The 21,912-nt window shown below is 46.4% G+C and overlaps 1 protein-coding gene and 1 pseudogene across 1 annotated transcript in view; both read left to right on the top strand.

Annotated features, from left to right (window-relative positions):
- Positions 1-21,912, top strand: part of nid1a (nidogen 1a) — a 120,773-nt gene that overhangs the window by 80,424 nt on the left and 18,437 nt on the right. The window contains exons 13-15 of the mRNA XM_078213409.1: positions 2,763-2,981; positions 8,415-8,587; positions 19,762-19,888. Coding sequence (XP_078069535.1) covers positions 2,763-2,981; positions 8,415-8,587; positions 19,762-19,888 — 519 coding nt within the window. The remainder of the gene's footprint in view (positions 1-2,762; positions 2,982-8,414; positions 8,588-19,761; positions 19,889-21,912) is intronic.
- LOC144494567 (U2 spliceosomal RNA) lies at positions 20,800-21,019 on the top strand (annotated as a pseudogene).

Genomic DNA, 21,912 nt, shown 5'->3' with positions numbered 1-21,912 from the left:
CACTGCTGCCTCACAGCGGCAGAGACCTGGGTTCAATTCCAGTCTCAGGTCACTGTCTGTGTGGAGTTTGCACATTCTCCCCGTGTCTGCGTGGGTTTCCTCCAGGTGCTCCGGTTTCCTCCCACAGTCCAAAGATGTGCAAGTTAGGTTGATTGGCCCTGCTAAACTGCCCCTAGTGTCAGGGGGATTAGCAGGGTAAATACGTGGGGTTACGGGAATAGGGCCTGGGTGGGCTTGTGGTCGGTGCAGATTCGATGGGCTGAATGGCCTCCTCCTGCACTGCAGGGATTCTATGAAAATTGTGGCTAATGGAATATTGGTCTTTATCTTAGCTGGATTAGAATAGAAAGATTTTGTTTGGCAAAGGATAAAGAGCAAAGGTGGGCATGATGTGAGTTGAGGTGTAGCTTAGCCATTAGAACATAGAAAGCCACAGCACAAACAGGCCCTTCGGCCCACAAGTTGCGCTGATCATATCCCTACCTCTAGGCCTATCTATAGCCCTCAATCCCATTAAATCCCATGTACTCATCCAGAAGTCTCTTAAAAGACCCCAACGAGTTTGCCTCCACCACCACCGACGTCAACCGATTCCACTCACCCACCACCCTCTGAGTGAAAAACTTACCCCTGACATCTCCTCTGTACCTACCCCCCAGCACCTTAAACCTGTGTCCTCTCGTAGCAACCATTTCAGCCCTTGGAAATAGCCTCTGAGAGTCTACCCTATCCAGACCTCTCAACATCTTGTAAACCTCTATCAGGTCACCTCTCATCCTTCGTCTCTCCAGGGAGAAGAGACCAAGCTCCCTCAACCTATCCTCATAAGGCATGCCCCCCAATCCAGGCAACATCCTTGTAAATCTCCTCTGCACCCTTTCAATGGCTTCAACATCTTTCCTGTAATGAGGTGACCAGAACTGCGCGCAGTACTCCAAGTGGGGTCTAACCAGGGTCCTATAAAGCTGCAGCATTATCTCCCGACTCCTAAACTCAATCCCTCGATTAATGAAGGCTAGTACGCCGTCCGCCTTCTTGACCGCATCCTCCACCTGCGAGGCCGATTTAAGATGACAGAAACGACTCGAGGGGCTCGGTAGTCTACTGGGAGTTCGATGGAGGCTACCTTTGTGACTTTATGACTGGGAGCTAGAGAGGATGGGTTTTTATTTTCCTAATGTTGTCCGAAGAAATTTGTAACTAATCCAGAACTTGATGCTGGTCAGGCCATTAAAGGGTGGGCTAACAGGTTGTGGGCCGCTGATGGAAAGCTAGAGTAGGGTGTCATACGGATGTCCTTGCAGACATGTTGCTAAGGGGGGGCTCATGCGTAATTGTTCGGGTGGGATTACGAGCAGAAAGCTGTGGCCATTGAATCCTGGGAGAAAAAACCACGAATGCATAATGAGTCCATTTAAAGAATGAAGTGACTTGCATTAATTCCCTTTCTCAGCCATCTGTTTCAGTCCTGTTGACTGTGGGATAAATATTGTACCCAGGACACCAGGGAGCCCTGCTCTGCTCTTCTTTCAATAGTGTGGTGGGATCTGAATGAATAGACGGGTATAAGTGGAACCCCAAAAGATGATGAGCTGGGTGGGTGGGAGTGGGAGAGGTGGGTGGAAGGAATCAGCAAGCCACAGTGCTTGATGGCTTTGACCAAGACACTGTTGGTGTTTCATTACCCATTTGGAGGATGGTGGGCATGGAGAGTTGGATGGGGGATGAGAAATTATAAAGTCGATGTGTTGGAGAGGCTGAAGGTTGATTATTTTCCTTAGAACATAGAAGAGCACAGCACAGGAACAGGGCCTTCGGCCCATGATGTACCGAACATGACACCAAATTAAACTAATCCCTTCCCCCTGCCCTTGGTCCATATCCCTCTACCCCTTGTACATTCATGTGCTTATCTAAAAGCCCCTTAAACGCCCCTATCGTATCTCCCTGCACTACCCCCCTGGCAGCGTGTTCCAGACACCTACCACTCTCTGCGTAAAAAAAAAACTTGCCCCTCACATCCTTTGAACTTTCCCCTCTCACCTTTAGTGCATGCTCCCTAGTATTAGACATTTCAATTCTGGGAAAAAGGTTCTGACTGTCACCCCTATCTATTCCTCTCATAATTTTATAGACTCTATCAGGTCTACGTTGGGCGCCATTATTTTTGGGCGGCACAGTGGTTAGCACTGCTACCTCACAGCGCCAGGGACCCGGGTTCAATTCCGGCCTCAGTCACTGTTGTGCGGAGTTTGCACGTTCTCCCCGTGTCTGCGTGGGTTTCCTCCGGGTGCTCTGGTTTCCTCCCCGGGTCCAAAGATGTGTGTGTTAGGTGGATTGGCCGTGCTAAATTGCCCCTTAGTGTCAGAAGGATGAACAATGTAAATATGTGGGGTTATGGGGATAGGGCCTGGGTGGGATTGTGGTCAGTGCAGACCTGATGGGCCGAATGGCCTCCTCCTGCACTGCAGGGATTCTATGATAATGATTACTCTTCGAGTGTTGACTAGAATGGATTGGGAGATGGACCTTCCTTAATGGTTCCATTGGCTGATTTGTTTGGCAGATGCTTTCTGTCTACCAACTTTCTTTACCAGGACGGAGTCGGTAAGGCAAGTCATTAAGGATCAAAAAAAAAACGTAACCTGTCTGATTTACTTTGTCGGATTTATTTAAACATCCTGACCTGCCGTAAACTGGCTAGCGAGCCATTCCGTGTGCACTCAAAAAGTTTGATGCATTTTCTATTTGTCCCTCAACAGGCACCCAGAAAACAGAGTGTGAGCGTCGCAGGGACGAAATGCGGAGCATTTTACAGCCAAGAGGACCCAGGCCTGCTGGCTATTACATCCCTGAGTGTGATGCTCATGGGAACTATGTACCAGTCCAGTGTCTCTATAACCAAGAAAGCTGTTGGTGTGTGGACACAAATGGGAATGAAATTGCAGGAACCAGGACTGGCCGCGGAGTACGCCCCCCCTGTAAGTAACGGTGATTTTTAGATCAAGTTACAGGTTATTAAAAAAAAATGCAAATAGGCCATTATAGTAGAGTATAAAAGCAAGGGGGTTATTTTGACCTTGTTGAGACACTAGTTTGGCCACATTTGGAACATTGCGTCCAGTTCTGGCTGTTGCACTTTAGGAAAGATATGAAAGCATTGGAGAGAGTACGGGAAGGATTCACCAGAATTAAGAACTTCCATTATGACGACAGAAGATCAGAGAAATTGGGACTGTTTTTCTTCGAGAAGACGAGGCTGAGAGGAGATCGGGTGGAGATATTCAAAATCTTGAGGGATGTTGATCCAGAAGGAACTTATCCAGCGTAGACAATAAAAATATAACAAAACTTACTCCAACTTATAAATCAAAGAAAAGGTTTAATAAAGAAACTTCATTACTCCAAACTTGGGGCCTCGTCCTGGGCCATCCCAAGTTCCCCACAATTCCCAACAGGTTCTAATTTATGCTGAGTCAGCTGATCATCACTTCCTATTGTCATTGGCTCCATGGTTTACTGGGTCAGCTGACACTTACAGCTTGTTACCATTGGTCACATTACAACAGATCCAATGTCATCACCCGTTACATTCTAACACTGGTCAGTGTAAATAGGGGGAAATAGTTCCCATGCATGAAAGGATTGACAATGAAAGGGCACAGATTTAAAGTGGGGTCATAGAATCCTACAGTGCAGAAGGAGGCCATTCGGCCCATTGAGTCTACACCGACCACAATCCCACCCGGGGTCTATCCCTAGCTAATCCCCCTGACACTAAGGGGCAATTTACCATGGCCAATCCACCTAACCCACACATCTTTGGACTGTGGGAGGAAACCGGAGCACCCGGAGTAAACCCACGCAGACATGGGGAGAACGTGCAGACTCTGCACAGGCACTGACCCAAGCCCAGGAATTGAACCTGGGTCCCTGGCGCTGTGAGGCGGCAGTGCTAACCACTGTGCCACCGTGCCGCCCAGAGTAGTTGGCAAAAGAAGCCAAAGCAACATGTGGGAAAGAGTTTTTCACACAGACGGCCAGATTTTCCAGCTGAGCTCGCCCCAAAATCAGAAAATCTCGTCCAAGATCAACAAACCTTTGCATGGTGCTTGTCCCGCCCGCTACAATTCCCTGGCAGGCGGAGTGGGAAAATTCCCCCGGAAGATTTTTAAGGTCGGGAATGCACTGCTGAGGCAGGTTCAATTGAGGCATTCAAAAAGTCACCTGGAAACTCAGATTGTGTTGGGAGACCACAGCGTGATGTCACTAAGTGAGTTGCTCATTTGGAGAGCCAGTGCAGACATGACGGGCTGAATGGCCCCCCGTGCTGGCACAATTTTATGAAAATGACCAGTTTGTATTTGTATCAGACGTTTTAAATATCTGAGTGAAATTGTTTACAATATTTGCTTTGGAGCATCAACAACTTGCATTTGTTTAATGGGGTAAATGGTCCCAAAATGCTTCCTGGGAGATATTTACGAGCCAACAGTGGCGACGTTAAGACTGACGACCAAACTCTTAGCCAAAGATTTTGAAGTGGGTCATAACTCTAAGGAGAGAAAAACAAAAAGAAGCTTAGCAAGAGGGTGCAGGGGACAGTCACCAGGATGCTGCCTGGGATGCAACGTTTAAATTATGAAGAGAGGTTGTGTACACTTGAGTTGTTTTTGTTGGAGTAGAGAAGACTGAGGAGCGACCTGACTGAGATGTACAAGATTGAGAGACACGGACAGTGTGGATAAGGAGCAGCTGTTCCCCTTAGTTGAAGGGTCAGTCACGAGAGGACATAGGTTCAAGGTGAGGGGCAGGAGGTTCAGAGGGGATTGAGGAAAAACTTATTTACCCAGTGGGTGGTGACGGTCTGGAATGCTCTGCCTGGGAGGGTGGTGGAGGCGGGTTGCCTCACATCCTTTAAAAAGTTCCTGGATGAGCACTTGGCAAATCATAACATTCAGGGCTATGGGCCAAGTGCTGGTAAATGGGATTAGGTGGGAGTTCAGGTGTTTCTTGTGTGTCTGTGCAGACTCGATGGGCCGAAGGGCCTCTTCCGCACTCTATGATCATATGAAGGGAATTTCAGAGCTGAGGCCCTGGATTGTTGAAGGCAGAGCTGCTAATGATGGGCTAAAGGGAGCGGGGCAAGTGCGAGAGGGCAGAATGAAGTGGAACTGGATGCAAATCCCTCAAAATCATCCAGCTGGCTACCTGAGAGGCTTTACCAGACAGTCAAAGAGCACAGTTATTTTCAGATAAATAGTTCTGGCTGATCCTGTGGGAAATAAAATTACCCAAATCGTTCACTTCTGGCTTCCCGCTGACATCCTCCTTCCAGACTGCGCTGTTGCTTGAGGAAGCTTTGAGAGTTTGAATGTAGAATCCTCAATCTGCTGCTGGAGGAAGTCTACCTCAGGAACGTCCAACGTACTGGCCAGTCCTACATGTTGTTCTCTCTTCCAGCTGTTGTGTTGAACTATAACTGGATTAGCATCATGTCTCTGCACAAACACTGCCAGGATGTTTGGCTGAGTTTATGGTTGGCAAATCCAGCTCCTCCACCCCCGTTACGTTTACAAAAAAAGATGAGATGGAATCTTCTCACCGTCCACACTGCCGGATTTCCCACCCCGCTGCAGTGAATGGAGATTTGGCTGGTCACCAAATTCTCCGACCTCGCTGCAGCGGGAGAGTGGCATGAACGGAGGGAGGGTAAGATCGATAGTATTTCAGGAATTTTTGCCATCCTTTGCAGTAACGTACTTTTAAGTAAGGGTTATTCATCACTCAGTGAATGGAGATGTGAATTTTTAATACTTATAAGGCAACAAATTCCATAAGTAAAATCATCACCTTGTTAACTTGTTTTGGCAGCAAACTGATGACTATTTTTGGTCACTTTTTTTTTTGAAAGAATTGAAACTAGCCTGAACTGGCAAGCAGCCTGGACAGAGACCAGTTCTTAAACATTCCTGGAGATGTGAGCTGCCCTTTCTGTCATTTTAAAACACTCTTGACCACAACAACCCATTTTTCTAAAGAGGGGTTTGCAAATTTGGAGATTGATAACCCAGAGTTTAAACCTTACAGCACTATAATGTCACAAACCTGCACTTAAACTGAGAATAACACCTGGTTAACACCAGCCTTTCAATTGGAGATGATCTAATGTCTTCCCGGTGTTTGCACTCGTCCCCTGTTGTGTGGTGTGGACCCATAAGTAGGAGGAAGAACATAATGTTCACATAAATCGAAATAATGACACGTATGAACTGCTAAACCCCTCCCCAAATGTAATTTAAACTACTGAAGAACTCTTGGGGTAAAGTTACAACGCAAGGAGCAATGTAAAGACAGCATCAACTCTGTTGAGCGTTAATCTCAGTTGCTGTGAACTGAATTCTTTAGCTGTATCACATTCCGCTCCTTGGCCATCTCTCTGAGAAATCCCTCCTTGTCCTCTGTTAATTTTAATGTCAGTTTTGTGGGCGGCCCAGTGGTTAGCTCTGCTGCCTCACAGCGCCAGGGACCCGGGTTCGATTCCCGGCTTGGGTCACTGTCTGTGCGGAGTCTGCACATCTCTCCCCGTGTCTGCGTGGGTTTCCTCGGGGTGCTCCGGTTTCCTCCCACAGTTCAAAGATGTGCGGGTTAGGTGGATTGGCCGTGCTAAATTGCCCCTTAGTGTCAGGGGGAGTAGCTAGGGTAAACGCATAGGTCGTAGGGATAGGGCCTGGGTGGGATTGTGGTTGGTGCAGACTCAATGGGCCGAATAGCCTCCTTATGCATTGTAGGATTCTATGATTCTCATCCAAAACTTTGCTCCCCATATGCTCGCTCTGCCCCAGGTCCTGTTTTCTCATCACCATTGTGCTTGGAAGCCAGTCTGGAGCATCTCCATTTTAAGATTCACCTCCTTGTTTTTAAATCGCTCCAATGCCTTGCCCTTCCCCAACACTGCAATCTCCTCCAGCTGTCTTAGCTTTTTGAGATGACTTTACTCCTTCAATTCTGGCCTCTTTTGTTGTTTCAAATTTAATGGCCTCACCATTGGCATCTGTAACCCCTTGGCTGATATCTTTAACGTTTAAAGTTTACTTACTAGTGTCACAAGTATGCTTACAATAACACTGCAATGAAGTTACTGTGAAAATCCCGTAGTTGCCAGACTCCAGTGCCTGTTCGGGCACACTGAAGGAGAATTTAGCATGACCAACACACCCAACCAGCATGTCTTTCAGACTGTGGGAGGAAACCGGAGCACCCAGAGGAAACCCACGCAGACACGGGGAGAACGTGCAGACTCCACACAGACAGTGACCCAAGCCGGGAATCGAACCCGGGTCTCTGGTGCTGTGAGGCAGCGGTGCTAACCACTGTGCTACCGTGCAGCCTCTTCTTGGATTTATTAGTCTCTGCCTTATATTTATGACCCCTAATTTTGGCCTCCAGCACAAGTGGAAACACCTTGTCTATCAAATTCCTTCATAATTTTAAAGGTTTTTGTTAGATCACTTCTCAGTCTTTCTTTTGGAGAAAAGATCCCCAGTCGATTCAGTCTTTGCTTGAATCATAGAATCCCTACAGTGCAGAGGGAGGCCATTCGGCCCATTAAGCCTGTGCTGACAACAATCCCATCCAGGCCCTATCCCCATTACCCCACACATTTATCCTGCTAATCCCCTGACACTAAGGCGCAATTTAGCACAGCCAATCAACCTAACTAGCACATCTTTCGGACTGCGGGAGGAAACCGGAGGAAACCCACTCCGACACGGGGAGAACGTGCAGACTCTGCGCAGACAGTGACCCAAGCCGGGTATCGAACCCGGGACCCTGGCGTTGTGAGGCAGTTGTAATATCTCAACTCTGGTATCATCCTTACAAATCCTTTCACTTTCTCTGAGACCGCCAATATTTTTTTAATGAGCAAACCAGAACAGTCCAAAGACGTGCGGACTAGGTTGATTGGCCGTGCTAAATTGACCATTAGTGTCAGGGGGACTAGGAGGATAAATACTTGGGGCTTACAGGGATAGGGTCAGGGTGGGATTGTGGTCAGTGCAGGCTCGATGGGCCGAATGGCCTCCTTCTGCACTGTAGGGATTCTATGGTTCTGTGCATAGTATTCTTAGTGTGTTCTCAGCAAGGTTCGATATAACTTCCTTGCTTTTCAATTCAATGTTCAGCTAGAAAAAAAGGCATTTTTAAAAATGGCCTTGTTAAAACTTTGATGCTATTCTTAATGCTTTATGTTTCTGGACCCCAGACCCTTCTCCTTTTGGAACTGGGATAAAACAGTGAAGACTGACAGAAGGGGTTAACATGTGCGCTGCCCCGAATTTGTGTTTGTTTAAGTGGTGTGATGCTGTGTTATCTAAACATGACCATCTGGTTTTCTTCCACTGTTCTGACAGGCCTTGAGACAGTCACTCCTACTGTTATAGTTGGGCCCACGACTAGACCAGATGTCATCCCACTGCCCCCAGGCACCCACCTCCTCTATGCACAAAGTGGAAAAATAGATCACATCCCAGTGGAGGGCTCCAGCCTGAAGAAAAACGAAGCAAAGACTTTACTCCATGTTCCTGTAAGCAAGTGTTCCAAAAATACAGTTCGTCTGTTCAATACATGCAATGTAACAGCAGTTGATGTTCTGGTAATCATAGAATCCTATAGTACAGAAGGAGGTCATTCAACCCATCGAATCTGCACCGACCACAAACCCACACAGGCCCTACTCCCGCAACCCCACATATTAACCCTGCTAATCCCCCTGACTCTAGGGTCAATTTAGCACGGCCAATCAACCTAGCCTGCACCTCTTTGGACTGTGGTGGGAAACCGGAGCACCCAGAGGAAACCCAGGCAGACACGGGGAGAACGTGCAAACTCCACACAGACAGTGACCCAAGCCGGGAATCGAACCAGGGTCCCTGGCGCTGTGAGGCAGCAGTGCTAACCCACTGTGCCACCGTGCAGTGCAGTAATCTGTGCAAATTTTCAAGAGTTTTACTTTAAACATACCAGGGATCCAACTTGCATGAAGGTAGCAGCTTGTGATTAATCGATTATTGAAACATTCAATTACCAAGCTTAATAATAGATTAAACAGTGATATTTCAGCCGACAATCTAGGCATCCCGACCAATGCAGTCCAAAAGCTGGAGGCTAAAATGTCAAATCAGACAACTTTCAGATGAGATGTTTAACCTTTCGTGTCCCACTTCGGTGGACATCACAGATGCTATGGCACGGCAGAAGAAGCAGGGAGACACCCCCTGGTGTGGCAGTCAACACTTAACCTTCAACCAACATTTTTATAAAAAATAATATGGTCTTTACTTAATTGCCATTTGTGGGATCATGCTGTGTTCAAATTGACACTCTCTGCTTGCTTCAGTGGCACAGTGATTAGCACTGCTGCCTCACAGCGTCAGGGACCCGGGTTCGATTCCCGGCTTGGGTCACTGTCTGTGCGGAGTCTGCACGTTCTCCCTGTGTCTGCGTGGGTTTCCTCCGGGTGCTCCGGTTTCCTCCCACAGTTCAAAGATGTGCAGGTTAGCCATGCTGAATTGCTCCTTAGTGTCAGGGGGGTTAGCAGGGTAGATATGTGCGGTTATGAGGATAGGGCCTGGGTCAGTGCTCTCGATGGGCTGAATGGCCTCCTCCTGCACTGTAGAGATCCTGTGATTCTTACATTGTAACAGTGACTATACTTAAAAAAAAATACTTAATTGAAGCCAGTTGGCTCATTCGAAGGCATGGAAGATGGTGCTTAAAGAATTTTCTGCAGAAACAGTTGCTTATAGCACAGAAGTTGAATCTCTCTGAAAAGACCTGTTGCCTGAGGTATTCCTCAGGACAAACACAAGAATGTCAAATTTCAAAAGACCCCAATTTATGCTACAGGAGGAAAGGAGGTTCATTGGTTGGCAAGTCGACTCTGGTCGAGCTTTTGCCTTGAAGAAAGCAATGCGGAACTCTCGTCTCCCCAAACTCCTGGGTAATTCAAAAAATATCATACACTGAGACTTGTTTATTGGAAACAAATTCAAACCTTAAAGTCTAAAGATTGTTTATTAGTGTCACAAGTAGGGCTTAAATTAACACTGCAATGAAGTTACTGTGAAAATCCCCTAGTCGCCACACTCCGGCGCCTGTTCGGGTACACTGAGGGAGAATTTAGCATGGCCAATGTACCTAACCAGCACGTCTTTCGGACTGTGGGAGGAAACCGGAGCACCCGGAGGAAACCCACGCAGACACGGGGAGAACATGCAGACTCCACACAGACAGTGACTGGGAATCGAACCTGGCACTATGAGGCAGCAGTGCCTTTTTTTAATTACTCAGGTGCGAAAGGGGACAAGTTGCTACAGTTCCTCGTTGCCTATAAGATCCTGAGTGGACTTGTCAGGGTAGATGCGCTGCTGCTTCACAGCTCCAGGGACCCGGGTTCAATTCCCACCTTGGGTCCCTGTCTGTGCAGAGTCTGCGCGTTCTCCCCGTGTCTGCGTGGGTTTCCTCCGGGTGCTCCGGTTTCCTCCCACAGTCCAAAGATGTGCGGGTTAGGTGGATTGGCCATGCTAAATTCTCCCTTAGTGTCCCGGGATGTGTAGGTTAGGGGGATTAGCGGGTTAAATATGTGGGGTTACGGGGATAGGGCCTGTGTGGGATTGTTGTCGGTGCAGACTCGATGGGCCAAATGGCCTCCTTCTAAAACTGTAGGGTTTCTATGATGCCAAGAGAATTTTTCCCCTTTAGGAGAGACTCGAACACGGGGACACGATTTAAAAAGGACAGAGATGAGAATTATTTTCTCTGGAGGGTTGTTAATCTGTATGGGCAATGGAGGCAGGGTCATTTAATGTTCTTAAAGCTGAGTTTGATAAATTCTTGACTGACTGAGGGGATGAAGAGTTTAGGGGTTAGACAGGAAAGGAGAGGGATAATCAGATCAGCCATCATCTTATCAAATGGTGGAACGGGCTTATGGAAATTTGGATGTTCACGATGTGTGTTAAACTGAAACCAAAAGAAAAAATGCTGGAAAATCTCAGCAGGTCTGGCAGCATCTGTTTTCTCTTTTTCCCAGACCTGCTGAGATTTTCCAGCATTTTCTCCATTGGTTTGAGATTGCAGCATCGGCAGTGATTTGCTTTTATTCTGTGTGTGTTAGGCTGAACCTGATTGCTTTCAGCATTAAGGTGGATCAATGCCTTTTATGTTAAACCCACCTTTTGGAGCATGGCAGGAACTGACAGAAGCTATGTTTATTGGGAGGACTTGCTGACAACTGAAATAACGGCATTGGCTGCATTGTTACTATCTGTGCAAAGGAATTCTGGTGCCCCAGGGGTGTAATTTTCATTGTGTGCAGTGAGTTTCTGCAACATGTTATCAGCCTCCGCTTCCCTAGACACACTTCACTGCTATCCAATAACCAAGCAAGAATGGGAAGGCAGCTGGGCCTGGCTGGACCCCGCAGTGTGCTCCGAGGCACTGAGTTTACATCGAATCCCACTCTGCCTCTCCTCTCAGCCCTGTGCCCACCCCACCCCCACAACACCCTCATTAGCTCAACATCCTGAGGTCAGCAGCTGTTCAACGTTGCTCTGTCTCTTTCCCCTTCTGTCGCCCCCACCCCCTGAGGCTGTCCCTGCCATGAATATCACTAACGACACAGGACATGAGAATGTGCATGTTCATTTCTGCACATTTTTGTACTAATGGGTATCAACAGAACAGTTTTATTTGTCACTAGTTTTCTCTACTGAAAGGAAGAATAATGGGGGTAGCACAGTGGTTAGTGCTGCTGCCTCAGTGCCAGGGACCTGGGTTCAATTCCGGCTAGGGCCACTGTCTGTGCGGAGTCTGCACCTTCTCCCCATGTTTGCGTGGGTTTTCTCCGGGCGCTCCGGTTTCCTCCCACAGTCCAAAGATGTGCAGGTTAAGTGGATTGGCCATGCTAAATTGTCCCTTAGCGTCAGGGGATTAGAAGGGTAGATACGTGGGGTTGCGGGGGTAGGGATGGGTGGGATCGTGGTCAGTGCAGACTCTAGTTGCCAAATGCCTCCTTCTGCACTGTAGGGATTCTATGATTCTGTGATCTATGATTCTGAGGCAATGGGAAACGAAACATTGTGATTTTAAAGAGAGAGTGCAGAGCGTGCTGTGGTATGTGGACACAAAGCTTTTGAAGGTAGCGTGACAAGCTAATGAAACAGTTTATACAGAGAAATGTACAGCATTCTGGGCTTTTTAAATGGAGACATCTGAAACAAAAGTGAACAAGTTATGATAAACCTTTGCTATTCACTAGTTGGGCCTCAGCTGGAGTATTGTGTCCAATTCCCAAACACAAGAGCGATGGGTGAACAGGACTTGGTGTGGGTTGGTATATATTACAGAATGCGACCACTTCATAAAGAATAACCCATAGAATGGATACAGAAGTTTAAGTTTAAAGTTTATTTGTTTGTGTCATAAATAGGCTTACATTAACACTGTAATGAAGTTACTGTGAAAATCCCCTAGTTGTCACACTCCGGCGCCTGTTCGGGTACACTGAGGGAGAATTTAGCATGGCCGACGCACCAAACCAGCACGTCTTTCAGACTGTGGGAGGAAACCGAAGCACCCGGAGGAAACCCACGCAGACACGGGGAGAACGTGCAGAATCCGCCCAGTGACCCAAGCCAGGAATTGAACCCGGGTCCCTGGCACTGTGAGGCAGCAATGCTAACCACTGTGCTACCCTGCAGAGGCAAACGCAAATTCAGAGGGAGGCTATTTTTTCCATTTATGTTTGTGTTAGCTGAGAGCAATTTGCTGAGAGCCACTCTCCTGACTATTTCCAGTAATCTTGTAAGTTATTTTCATGGCACAGTGGTTAGCACTGCTGCCTCACAGTGCCAGAGACCCGGGTTCAAATCTGGCCTCAGGTCACTGTCTGTGTGGAGTTTGCATGTTTTCCCCATGTCTGCGTAAGTTTCCTCCGGGTGCTCCAGTTTCCTCCCACAGTCTAGTGATGTGCGGGTTTGGTTGATTGGCCATGATAAATTGACCCTAGCGTTATGGGGACTAGCAGAGTAAATCCATGGGGTTACGGGGATAGGACATGGGTGGGATTGTTGTTGATGTAGGCTTGATGGGTCGAATGGCCTCTTCCGCACTCTAGGTTAATCTTTTGGAGAGATACAGTGTCAATTCTGTAATTCCTTCTAATTTCTTTAATAGGGGACTTTAATAGTCTTATTTATCTTTGAAAAAAGAATCAGAAAACTAACTCATTTTGGGGCAACTTATAGGTCTTAAAAAAACAAATCTTCCTATCTAAGTGACTTCGGTTTTCCATCTTAATAGGTTTAAGAATAAATAGTGGGATAGGGTATACTGAGAAATTTATTTTGAGAACGGTAACTTGATTGTTGCACAAATAGGAGATAGGGCTTTAATAAACTAATTGAAAATCTAAACCTCTTGGATATGTAGCAAATGTTTAGCTCAAACCAGATTCCCTTCACTGGAATTCTTTGCCTGTTCCAGTTCAGATCATCACAGTACTGACTAGCAGCAGACTTGCTAAATTTGATTTGATTTATTATTGTCACGTGATTGGTTATAGAGTGAAAAGTATTGTTTCTTGCACACTATACAGACAAAGCATACTATTCATAGAGTACATAGGGGAGAAGGAAAGGAGAAGGTGCAGAATGTAGTGTTACAGTCACAGCTAGGGTGTAGAGAAAGATCAACTTAATATAAGGTAGGTCCATTCAAAAGTCTGATGGCAGCAGGGAAGAAGCTGTTCTTGAGGCGGTTGGTACGTGATCTCAGACTTTTGTATCTTTTTCCCGATGGAAGAAGGTGGAAGAGAGAATGTCCGGGGTGCAAGGGGTCCTTGATTATGCTGGCTGCTTTTCTGAGGCAGCGGGAAGTGTAGACAGTGTCAGTGGATGGGAGGCTGGTTTGTGTGATGGACTGGGCTTCGTTCACGACCCTTTGTAGCTTCTTGCAGTCTTGGTCAGAGCAGGAGCCACACCAAGCTGTGATACATCTGGAACAGTAAGAAATCTCACAACACCAGGTTAGAGTCCAACAGGCTTATTTGGTAGCACGAGCTTTTGGAGCACTGCTCCTTCATCAGGTGGATCTGATTCTTGACTCACCTGATGAAGGAGCAAAGCTCTGAAAGCTTGTGCTACTAAGTAAACCTGTTGGACTCTAACCTGGTGTTATGAGACTTCTTACTGTGCCTACCCCAGTCCAACGCTGGCATCTCCACATCATACATCCGGAAAGGATGCTTTCTACGGTGCATCTGTAAAAATTGGTGAGTGTCGTAGCAAACATGCTGAATTTCCTTAGCCTCCTGAGTAAGTAGAGGCGTTGGTGGCTTTTCTTAACTATATCCAATCAGTGACCTAGACTTTATGGTAGTAATGATGACAAACTTCTCAGCTTTTGTCATCATTACTCCTCTAAAACCTGATAGCAGCTTCTGGAGTCTGCACATGTCCAGTTATTCTATGCCTCCCCACAGGAGGCACTGTTGAAGTTCCCCTGTATTCCAGTCAAGTAGAAATCACTGAACTGATGAAAGCATTTTCCTTAATGCTTTTTGTCAAAAAGCCGTGGAAGTGTAGCACTTTGTTAAATGAAATGTAACTGGGATGTTAACCGTGTGCAAATTGCATTAGGTTCTGCTCAACAGCCTTAATAGAAAACTAATTTTATATTTGGGATGGCAATTTTTTTCACTGTGATAAAATTAAATCACATTTTAATTTTTCGTGTTTATGATATTTCAGCCCCTACCTTAATGTAATTTGCCCTAACCATTTATTTTGTTCTTTAAAATTTTTAATTTAATGCCGTAAATTCAGTTACTTCCTGATTTGCTGCCTGTGAGAATACTTTCCCAGGGTGGAAGAGTCGATTACTAGGGGGCACAGGTTTAAGGTACGAGAGGCAAGGTTTAAAGGAGATGTACGAGGCAGACTTTTTACACAGAGAGTAGTGGGTGCCTGGAACTCGCTGCCGGGGGAGGTAGTGGAAGCGGATACGGTAGTGATTTTTAAGAGGCGTCTTGACAAATACATGAATCGGATGGGAATAGAGGGATACGGTCCCCGGAAGGGTAGGGAGGTTTTAGTTCAGTCAGGCAGCATGGTCGGTGCAGGCTTGGAGGGCCGAAGGGCCTGTTCCTGTGCTGTAATTTTCTTTGTTCTTTTCTTGTTCTTTGTAGTTGGCTATTACCCTGCTTGATGACATCACTGTTGCTGGATGCTTGGAGTTGGTGCCTAATTCTGAAATAACTCCTCAGAGTACTGGAAGCAGAGCCTAGTGGGAAAGACAGTAGAACAGCAATGGCAGGAGTTTCTGGGAGTAATTGAGGACACAGTGCAGAGGTTCATCCCAAACAAAAGAAAGGTTATCAGAGGGGGGATTAGGCAGCCATGGCTGACAAAGGAAGTCAGGGAATGCATCAAGGCAAAAGAGAGAGCCTATAATGTGGCAAAGAGTAGTGGGAAGTCAGAAGATTGGGAAGGCTATAAAAACAAACAGAGGATAACAAAGAGAGAAATAAGGAAGGAGAGGATCAAATATGAAGGTAGGCTAGCCAGTAACATTAGGAATGATAGTAAAAGTTTCTTTAAATACATTAAAAACAAACGGGAGGCAAAAGTAGACATTGGGCCGCTCCAAAATGACGCTGGTAATCTAGTGATGGGAGACAAGGAAATAGCTGAGGAACTTAATAAATACTTTGCGTCAGTCTTCACAGTAGAAGACATGAGTAATATCCCAACAATTCAGGAAAGTCAGGGGGCAGAGTTGAATATGGTTGCCATCACAAAGGAGAAAGTGCTAGAGAAACTAAAAGGTCTGAAAATTGATAAATCTCCGGGCCCAGATGGGCTACATCCTAGAGTTCTAAAGGAGATAGCTGAAGAAATAGTGGAGGCGTTAGTTATGATCTTTCAAAAGTCACTGGAGTCAGGGAAAGTCCCAGAGGATTGGAAAATCGCTGTTGTAACCCCACTGTTCAAGAAGGGAACAAGAAAAAAGATGGAAAATTATAGGCCAATTAGCCTAACCTCAGTTGTTGGCAAAATTCTAGAATCCATCGTTAAGGATGAGATTTCTAAATTCTTGGAAGTGCAGGGTCGGATTAAGACAAGTCAGCATGGATTTAGTAAGGGGAGGTCGTGCCTGACAAACCTGTTAGAGTTCTTTGAAGAGATAACAAATAGGTTAGACCAAGGAGAGCCAATGGATGTTATCTATCTTGACTTCCAAAAGGCCTTTGACAAGGTGCCTCACGGGAGACTGCTGAGTAAAATAAGGGCCCATGGAATTCGAGGCAAGGTACTAACATGGATTGACGATTGGCTGTCAGACAGAAGGCAGAGAGTTGGGATAAAAGGTTCTTTCTCAGAATGGCAACCGGTGACAAGTGGTGTCCCGCAGGGTTCAGTGTTGGGGCCACAGCTGTTCTCTTTATATATTAACGATCTAGATGACGGGACTGGGAGCATTCTGGCCAAGTTTGCCGATGATACAAAGATAGGTGGAGGGGCAGGTAGTATTGAGGAGGTGGGGAGGCTGCAGAAAGATTTAGACAGTTTAGGAGAGTGGTCCAAGAAGTGGCTGATGAAATTCAACGTGGGCAAGTGCGAGGTCGTACACTTTGGAAAAAAGAATAGAGGCATGGACTATTTTCTAAACGGTGACAAAATTCATAATGCTAAAGTGCAAAGGGACTTGGGAGTCCTAGTCCAGGATTCTCTAAAGGTAAACTTGCAGGTTGAGTCCGTAATTAGGAAAGCAAATGTAATGTTGTCATTTATCTCAAGAGGCTTGGAATACAAAAGCAGGGATGTACTTCTGAGGCTTTATAAAGCACTGGTTAGGCCCCATTTGGAGTACTGTGAGCAATTTTGGGCCCCACACCTCAGGAAGGACATACTGGCACTGGAGCGGGTCCAGCGGAGATTCACACGGATGATCCCAGGAATGGTAGGCCTGACATACGATGAACGTCTGAGGATCGTGGGATTATATTCATTGGAGTTTAGGAGGTTGAGGGGAGATCTGATAGAAACTTACAAGATAATGAACGGCTTAGATAGGATGGACGTAGGGAAGTTGTTTCCATTAACAGGGGAGACTAGGACGCGGGGGCACAGCCTTAGAATAAAAGGGAGTCACTTTAGAACAGAGATGAGGAGAAATTTCTTCAGCCAGAGAGTGGTGGGTCTGTGGAATTCATTGCCACAGAGGGCTGTGGAGGCCGAGACGTTGAGCGTCTTCAAGACAGAAATTGATAAATTCTTGATTTCTCGAGGAATTAAGGGCTATGGGGAGAGAGCGGGTAAATGGAGTTGAAATCAACCATGATTGAATGGTGGAGTGGACTCGATGGGCCGAATGGCCTTACTTCCGCTCCTATGTCTTATGGTCTTATGGTCTTATAGTATGCAACACTCTGAAAGGTGCTTCCTTGTACAGAGCATGAACCCGGAGTGCCAATAACCCTGACACTCCACGTTATATACACTGGCAGGGCTCCCTCATTGGCCAACCCATTACTGCCTTAAATAGGGAGCTCATATTCTTGGGGGTCCATCTTGTTAAAGTCATCACGGACTCAAACTAAGGTCAGGAAAGGGGCCAGGGCAGGGTTCAAACCCGAGTCCCCAGAACTTTAGCTGAGTTTCTGGATTAATAGTCCAGCAGTAATACCACTGGGCCATCGCCTCCCACAGAGTCCTTCCACATGTCACTTGTCGTAAAATCTTATTATTTGGCTCCGTGTTGAATTACTGTCCGAAGCACATTATATGAAATGCCTTGGGACATTTTACATTATAGGTGCTATATATATTCAAGTTGTTGTTGATCGATTGGAACTGCACTGCTGCAACAACTTGGTTGCAGAGATTGAAGTCCAGTCCACACGAAAAGAACAGAAGCAAGAAGTTGTACTTTTCTTGGCACGGCTTGAGCATTTACAGATGGAGTCTTTCAGCAGGAACCTTCATTTTTATTTATCCATAATATTTGATACTAGGGGGGAAACGAATTGCATTTACGTAGCACATTTCACAGCTTTAGGATCTTCCTAGGCACTTCAATCATAGAATCCTACAGTACTGAAGGAGGCCATTCAGCCCATCGAGTCTGCACCGACCACAATCCCGCCCAGGCCCTATCCCCATAACCCCATGTATTTACCCTAGCTAGTCCCCCTGACACTAAGGAGCAATTTATCATGGCCAATCAACCTAACCCGCACATCTTTCAGACTGTGGGAGGAAACCAGAGCACCCGGAGGAAACCCATGCAGACCCGGGGAAAACGTGCAGACTCCGCACAGACAGTGACCCAAGTCGGGAATCGAACCCGGATCCCTGGTGCTGTGAGGCAGCAGTGCTAACCACTGTGCCACCGTCATTTTATAGCCAATTAGGTGCTTCTGTAGTACCGCCAATGTTGTTATGTAAGGAACACAGCTCCCAGATTCTACGCAACAAACTCCCAAAATTGTAATGTGATGTTAACCAGATAATCTATTTTTGTGATGTTGATAGAGTGATAAATATTGGGCAGGTAGCAGGGATAACTCTCGTGCTCTTTCTTTCAAAATACAGCCTTGAGATCTTTTATATTCACCTGTAAAGACAGACAGGTCTCGGTTTAACACCTCACCTGAAACTCCGTGCCTATGACAATGTAGTACCCACTTAGCACTGCACTGGGGTGTGAGCCGAGACTTTTGTGTTCAAATAGGGGTGGCACGTTGATTAGCATTGCTGCCTCACAGCGTCAGGGACCTGGGTTCAATTCCAGCCTCAGGTGACTGTCTGTCTGTGTGGAGTCTGCACGTTCTCTCCGTGTCTGTGTGAGTTTCCTCCGGGTGCTCCGGTTTCCTCCCACACTCCAAAAATGTGGATGTGCGGGTTAGGTTGATTGGCCGTGCCGAATTGTCCCTTAGTGCAGTGTAAATATACGCGGGTTACAGGGATAAGGCCTGGTTGGGATTGTTGTTGGTACAGACTCGATGGCCTCCTTCTGCACTGTGGGGCTTCTGGGTTTCTATGTGCTATAGGGGGTCTTGAACCCATGACCATCTGAGTTGGGCAAGAATGTTACTAACTGACCACAGCTGACTAAAAGTGATGAGACTGGATTAGTGCAGTGACTTAATCCATACAGCAGGGGGTCAGAGTTCCTGTGCCTCGGCCAATTCATTATCTAGCCTGGGAAGGTTCACATCTGGAGTGAATTTGAAACAAAGTTTTAACCTTGGGGTAAATCTGGCCATGATGCAGATGTTTTGTCAGCATCTGGAGGAAGCTACCACTGTCTATAACGGCACCATTGGAATGCAGAAACGCATGTTTGGTGAATGCAGCTGTGATCAAACAGGCCACATGCAGTTTGTGTCCAGTCCAGTCCCCAAATTATTCTCCTGTTCCTCATTGGCTGACTTGTTCTGTTTGAAAATCATTGGCCTTGGATGAGTCAGATCTGTTAGTATCAACAACCTGAGATATATAATTTAAAGGAACTTCAAATGAGGTCCTTTTGAAGGAAGCTCTGAATCACTATCAAAGCTCCTTGAAGACCAATCTATTAGACACTATTGGTGCAAGAGAAAGATACTCATTTCAACAGTTCCCTGCCTGATATCACGAAGCTATTTCACGTGTGTTTTCTTCGTTTAACTTGGGTGTGTTTTTCTCCCTATAGGATAAGGTGGTCATTGGTATTGCTTATGACTGTGTGGAGAAGATGGTGTACTGGACCGACATTGCTGGACGCACCATCTGCCGGGCCAGCCTTCAAGGAGGAGAACCTTCAACCATCATTGGAATAGGTTGGTATGAAACTGGGGAACAGCAGGGGCTAACTGCTTAGAATCATAGAATCCCTACCCTGGTGGCTGTCTGTCTGTGTGGAGTCTGCACGTTCTCCCCGTGTCTGCGTGGGTTTCCTCCGGGTGCTCCGGTTTCCTCCCATAGTCCGAAAGACGTGCTGGTTAGGTGCATTGGCCATGCTAAATTCTCCCTTAGTGTACCCGAACAGGCGCCAGAGTGTGGAGACTAGGGGATTTTCACAGTAACTTCATTGCAGTGTTAACGTAAGCCTACTTGTGACATTAATAAATACATTTTTAAAAACCTTAAATTGTAATCTGTGAATATTTATCCAGTTTTCTTGCATTGGTCTCTCTCCAAGCACCCTCATTTCACAAACATCTGCAGAAAGAATATTTTCTCTGTCTCTTTCCTTGTTCCTAATGAATGCGGCATCGCTCATACTGTAGCTGGACAAAATTTACTTTATAATTTTAATAACAAGTACGCAATCCTCTTTCAGTCTTCTGTGCCCCAGTACAAATACTCCTCTTATCTCAAGCCTCTGAAACTTAAGTGGAGGCAGTGATGTAGTGGTTTTGTCAGTGGACTAATCCAGAGACCCAGGGTAATGTTCTGGGGACTCGGGTTCAAATCCCATCACATCAGATGGTGAAATTTGAATTCAATAAAATATCTGGAATTAAAAGTCTAATGATGGCCATGAAACCATTGGCGATTGTTGGAAAAACCCATCTGGTTCACTAATGTCCTTTAGGGAAAGAAATCTGCTGTCCTTACCTGGTCTGGCCTACACGTGACTCCAGATCCACAGCAATGTGGTTGCTTCACAACTGTCCTCGGTCAACTAGGGATGGGCAATAAATGCTGGCCAGCCAGCGATGCCCATGTCCCATGAAGGAATAAGATCATCGCTTCTCGGCCTTTTGGCTAAGATCAAGTGTAGTATGGTCGGCAGCCCATGGTCGGCCGCGCTTGGTTGAGGTCATTAGGTTACGCTGAGGCTTCATATGTTTCATATGAAGCAATTTTTAAAAGCGGCATCTCGGCCTTTTGGCTAAGATGCAAATGAGCTCAAGGCTTGGAGGAGGAACCTCCCCCTTCTCCAATCAGCTTGGCTCATGTAGATCAGGCCCAGGACAGGGTGGTTTGGTCGCTCGCCCTGTCTTGTCAGCCTGGATCTGAAATGTCTCAACTTGTTGAGACTCTGAATTGGATTTGATTTGATTGAATTGGAAAAGTATTTTAAAAAAATAACAAAAAAAAATGCTCACCATGATGATACCAGTAGCAGTACAAAGGAAAGGGACATCACCACAACTTCTTCGATGGGGGTTTGTGGGGTAAACATGTGAGGTTACGAGAATAGGGCAGCCTTTTGGCTAAGATCAAGTGTAGCATGGAGAGGATGCTGCACTTGGTTGAGGTCATTAGGTTACGCTGAGGCTTCATATGTTTCATATGAAGCAATTTTTAAAAGCGGCATCTCGGCCTTTTGGCTAAGATGCAAATGAGCCCAAGTCTTGGAGGAGGAACCTCCCCCTTCTCCAATCAGCTTGGCTCATGTAGATCGGGCCCAGGACAGGGTGGTTTAGTCGCCCGCCCTGTCTTGTCAGCCTGGATCGGAAATGTCTCAACTTGTTGAGACTCTGAATTGGATTTGATTTGATTGAATTGGAAAAGTATTTAAAAAAATTTTAAAAAATAGGGCCTGGGTGGGATGCTCTGTTGTAGAGTTAGTGCAGACATGATGGGCTGAATGGTCTCCTTCTGCACTGTAGGGATTCTAAGTCAATTTTGCCCCGTGATCGTCATGGGTGGCATGGTGGCACAGTGGTTAGCACTGTTGCCTCACAGCACCAGGGACCCGGGTTCAATTCCGGTCTCGGGTGACTGTGTGGAATTTGCACGTTCTCCCCATGTTTGCGTGGGTTTACTATGGGTGCTCCGGTTTCCTCCCACAGTCCAAAGATGTGCAAGTTAGTCTAACTCGGGATGGGAAATAAATGTGGCTGTACCAGAA

Source organism: Mustelus asterias, chromosome 5, assembly GCF_964213995.1.
Source record: "Mustelus asterias chromosome 5, sMusAst1.hap1.1, whole genome shotgun sequence".
NCBI lineage: Eukaryota > Metazoa > Chordata > Chondrichthyes > Carcharhiniformes > Triakidae > Mustelus > Mustelus asterias.
Note: the sequence above shows the minus strand (reverse complement) of the source record. Positions and strands in the feature narration are given on the sequence as shown.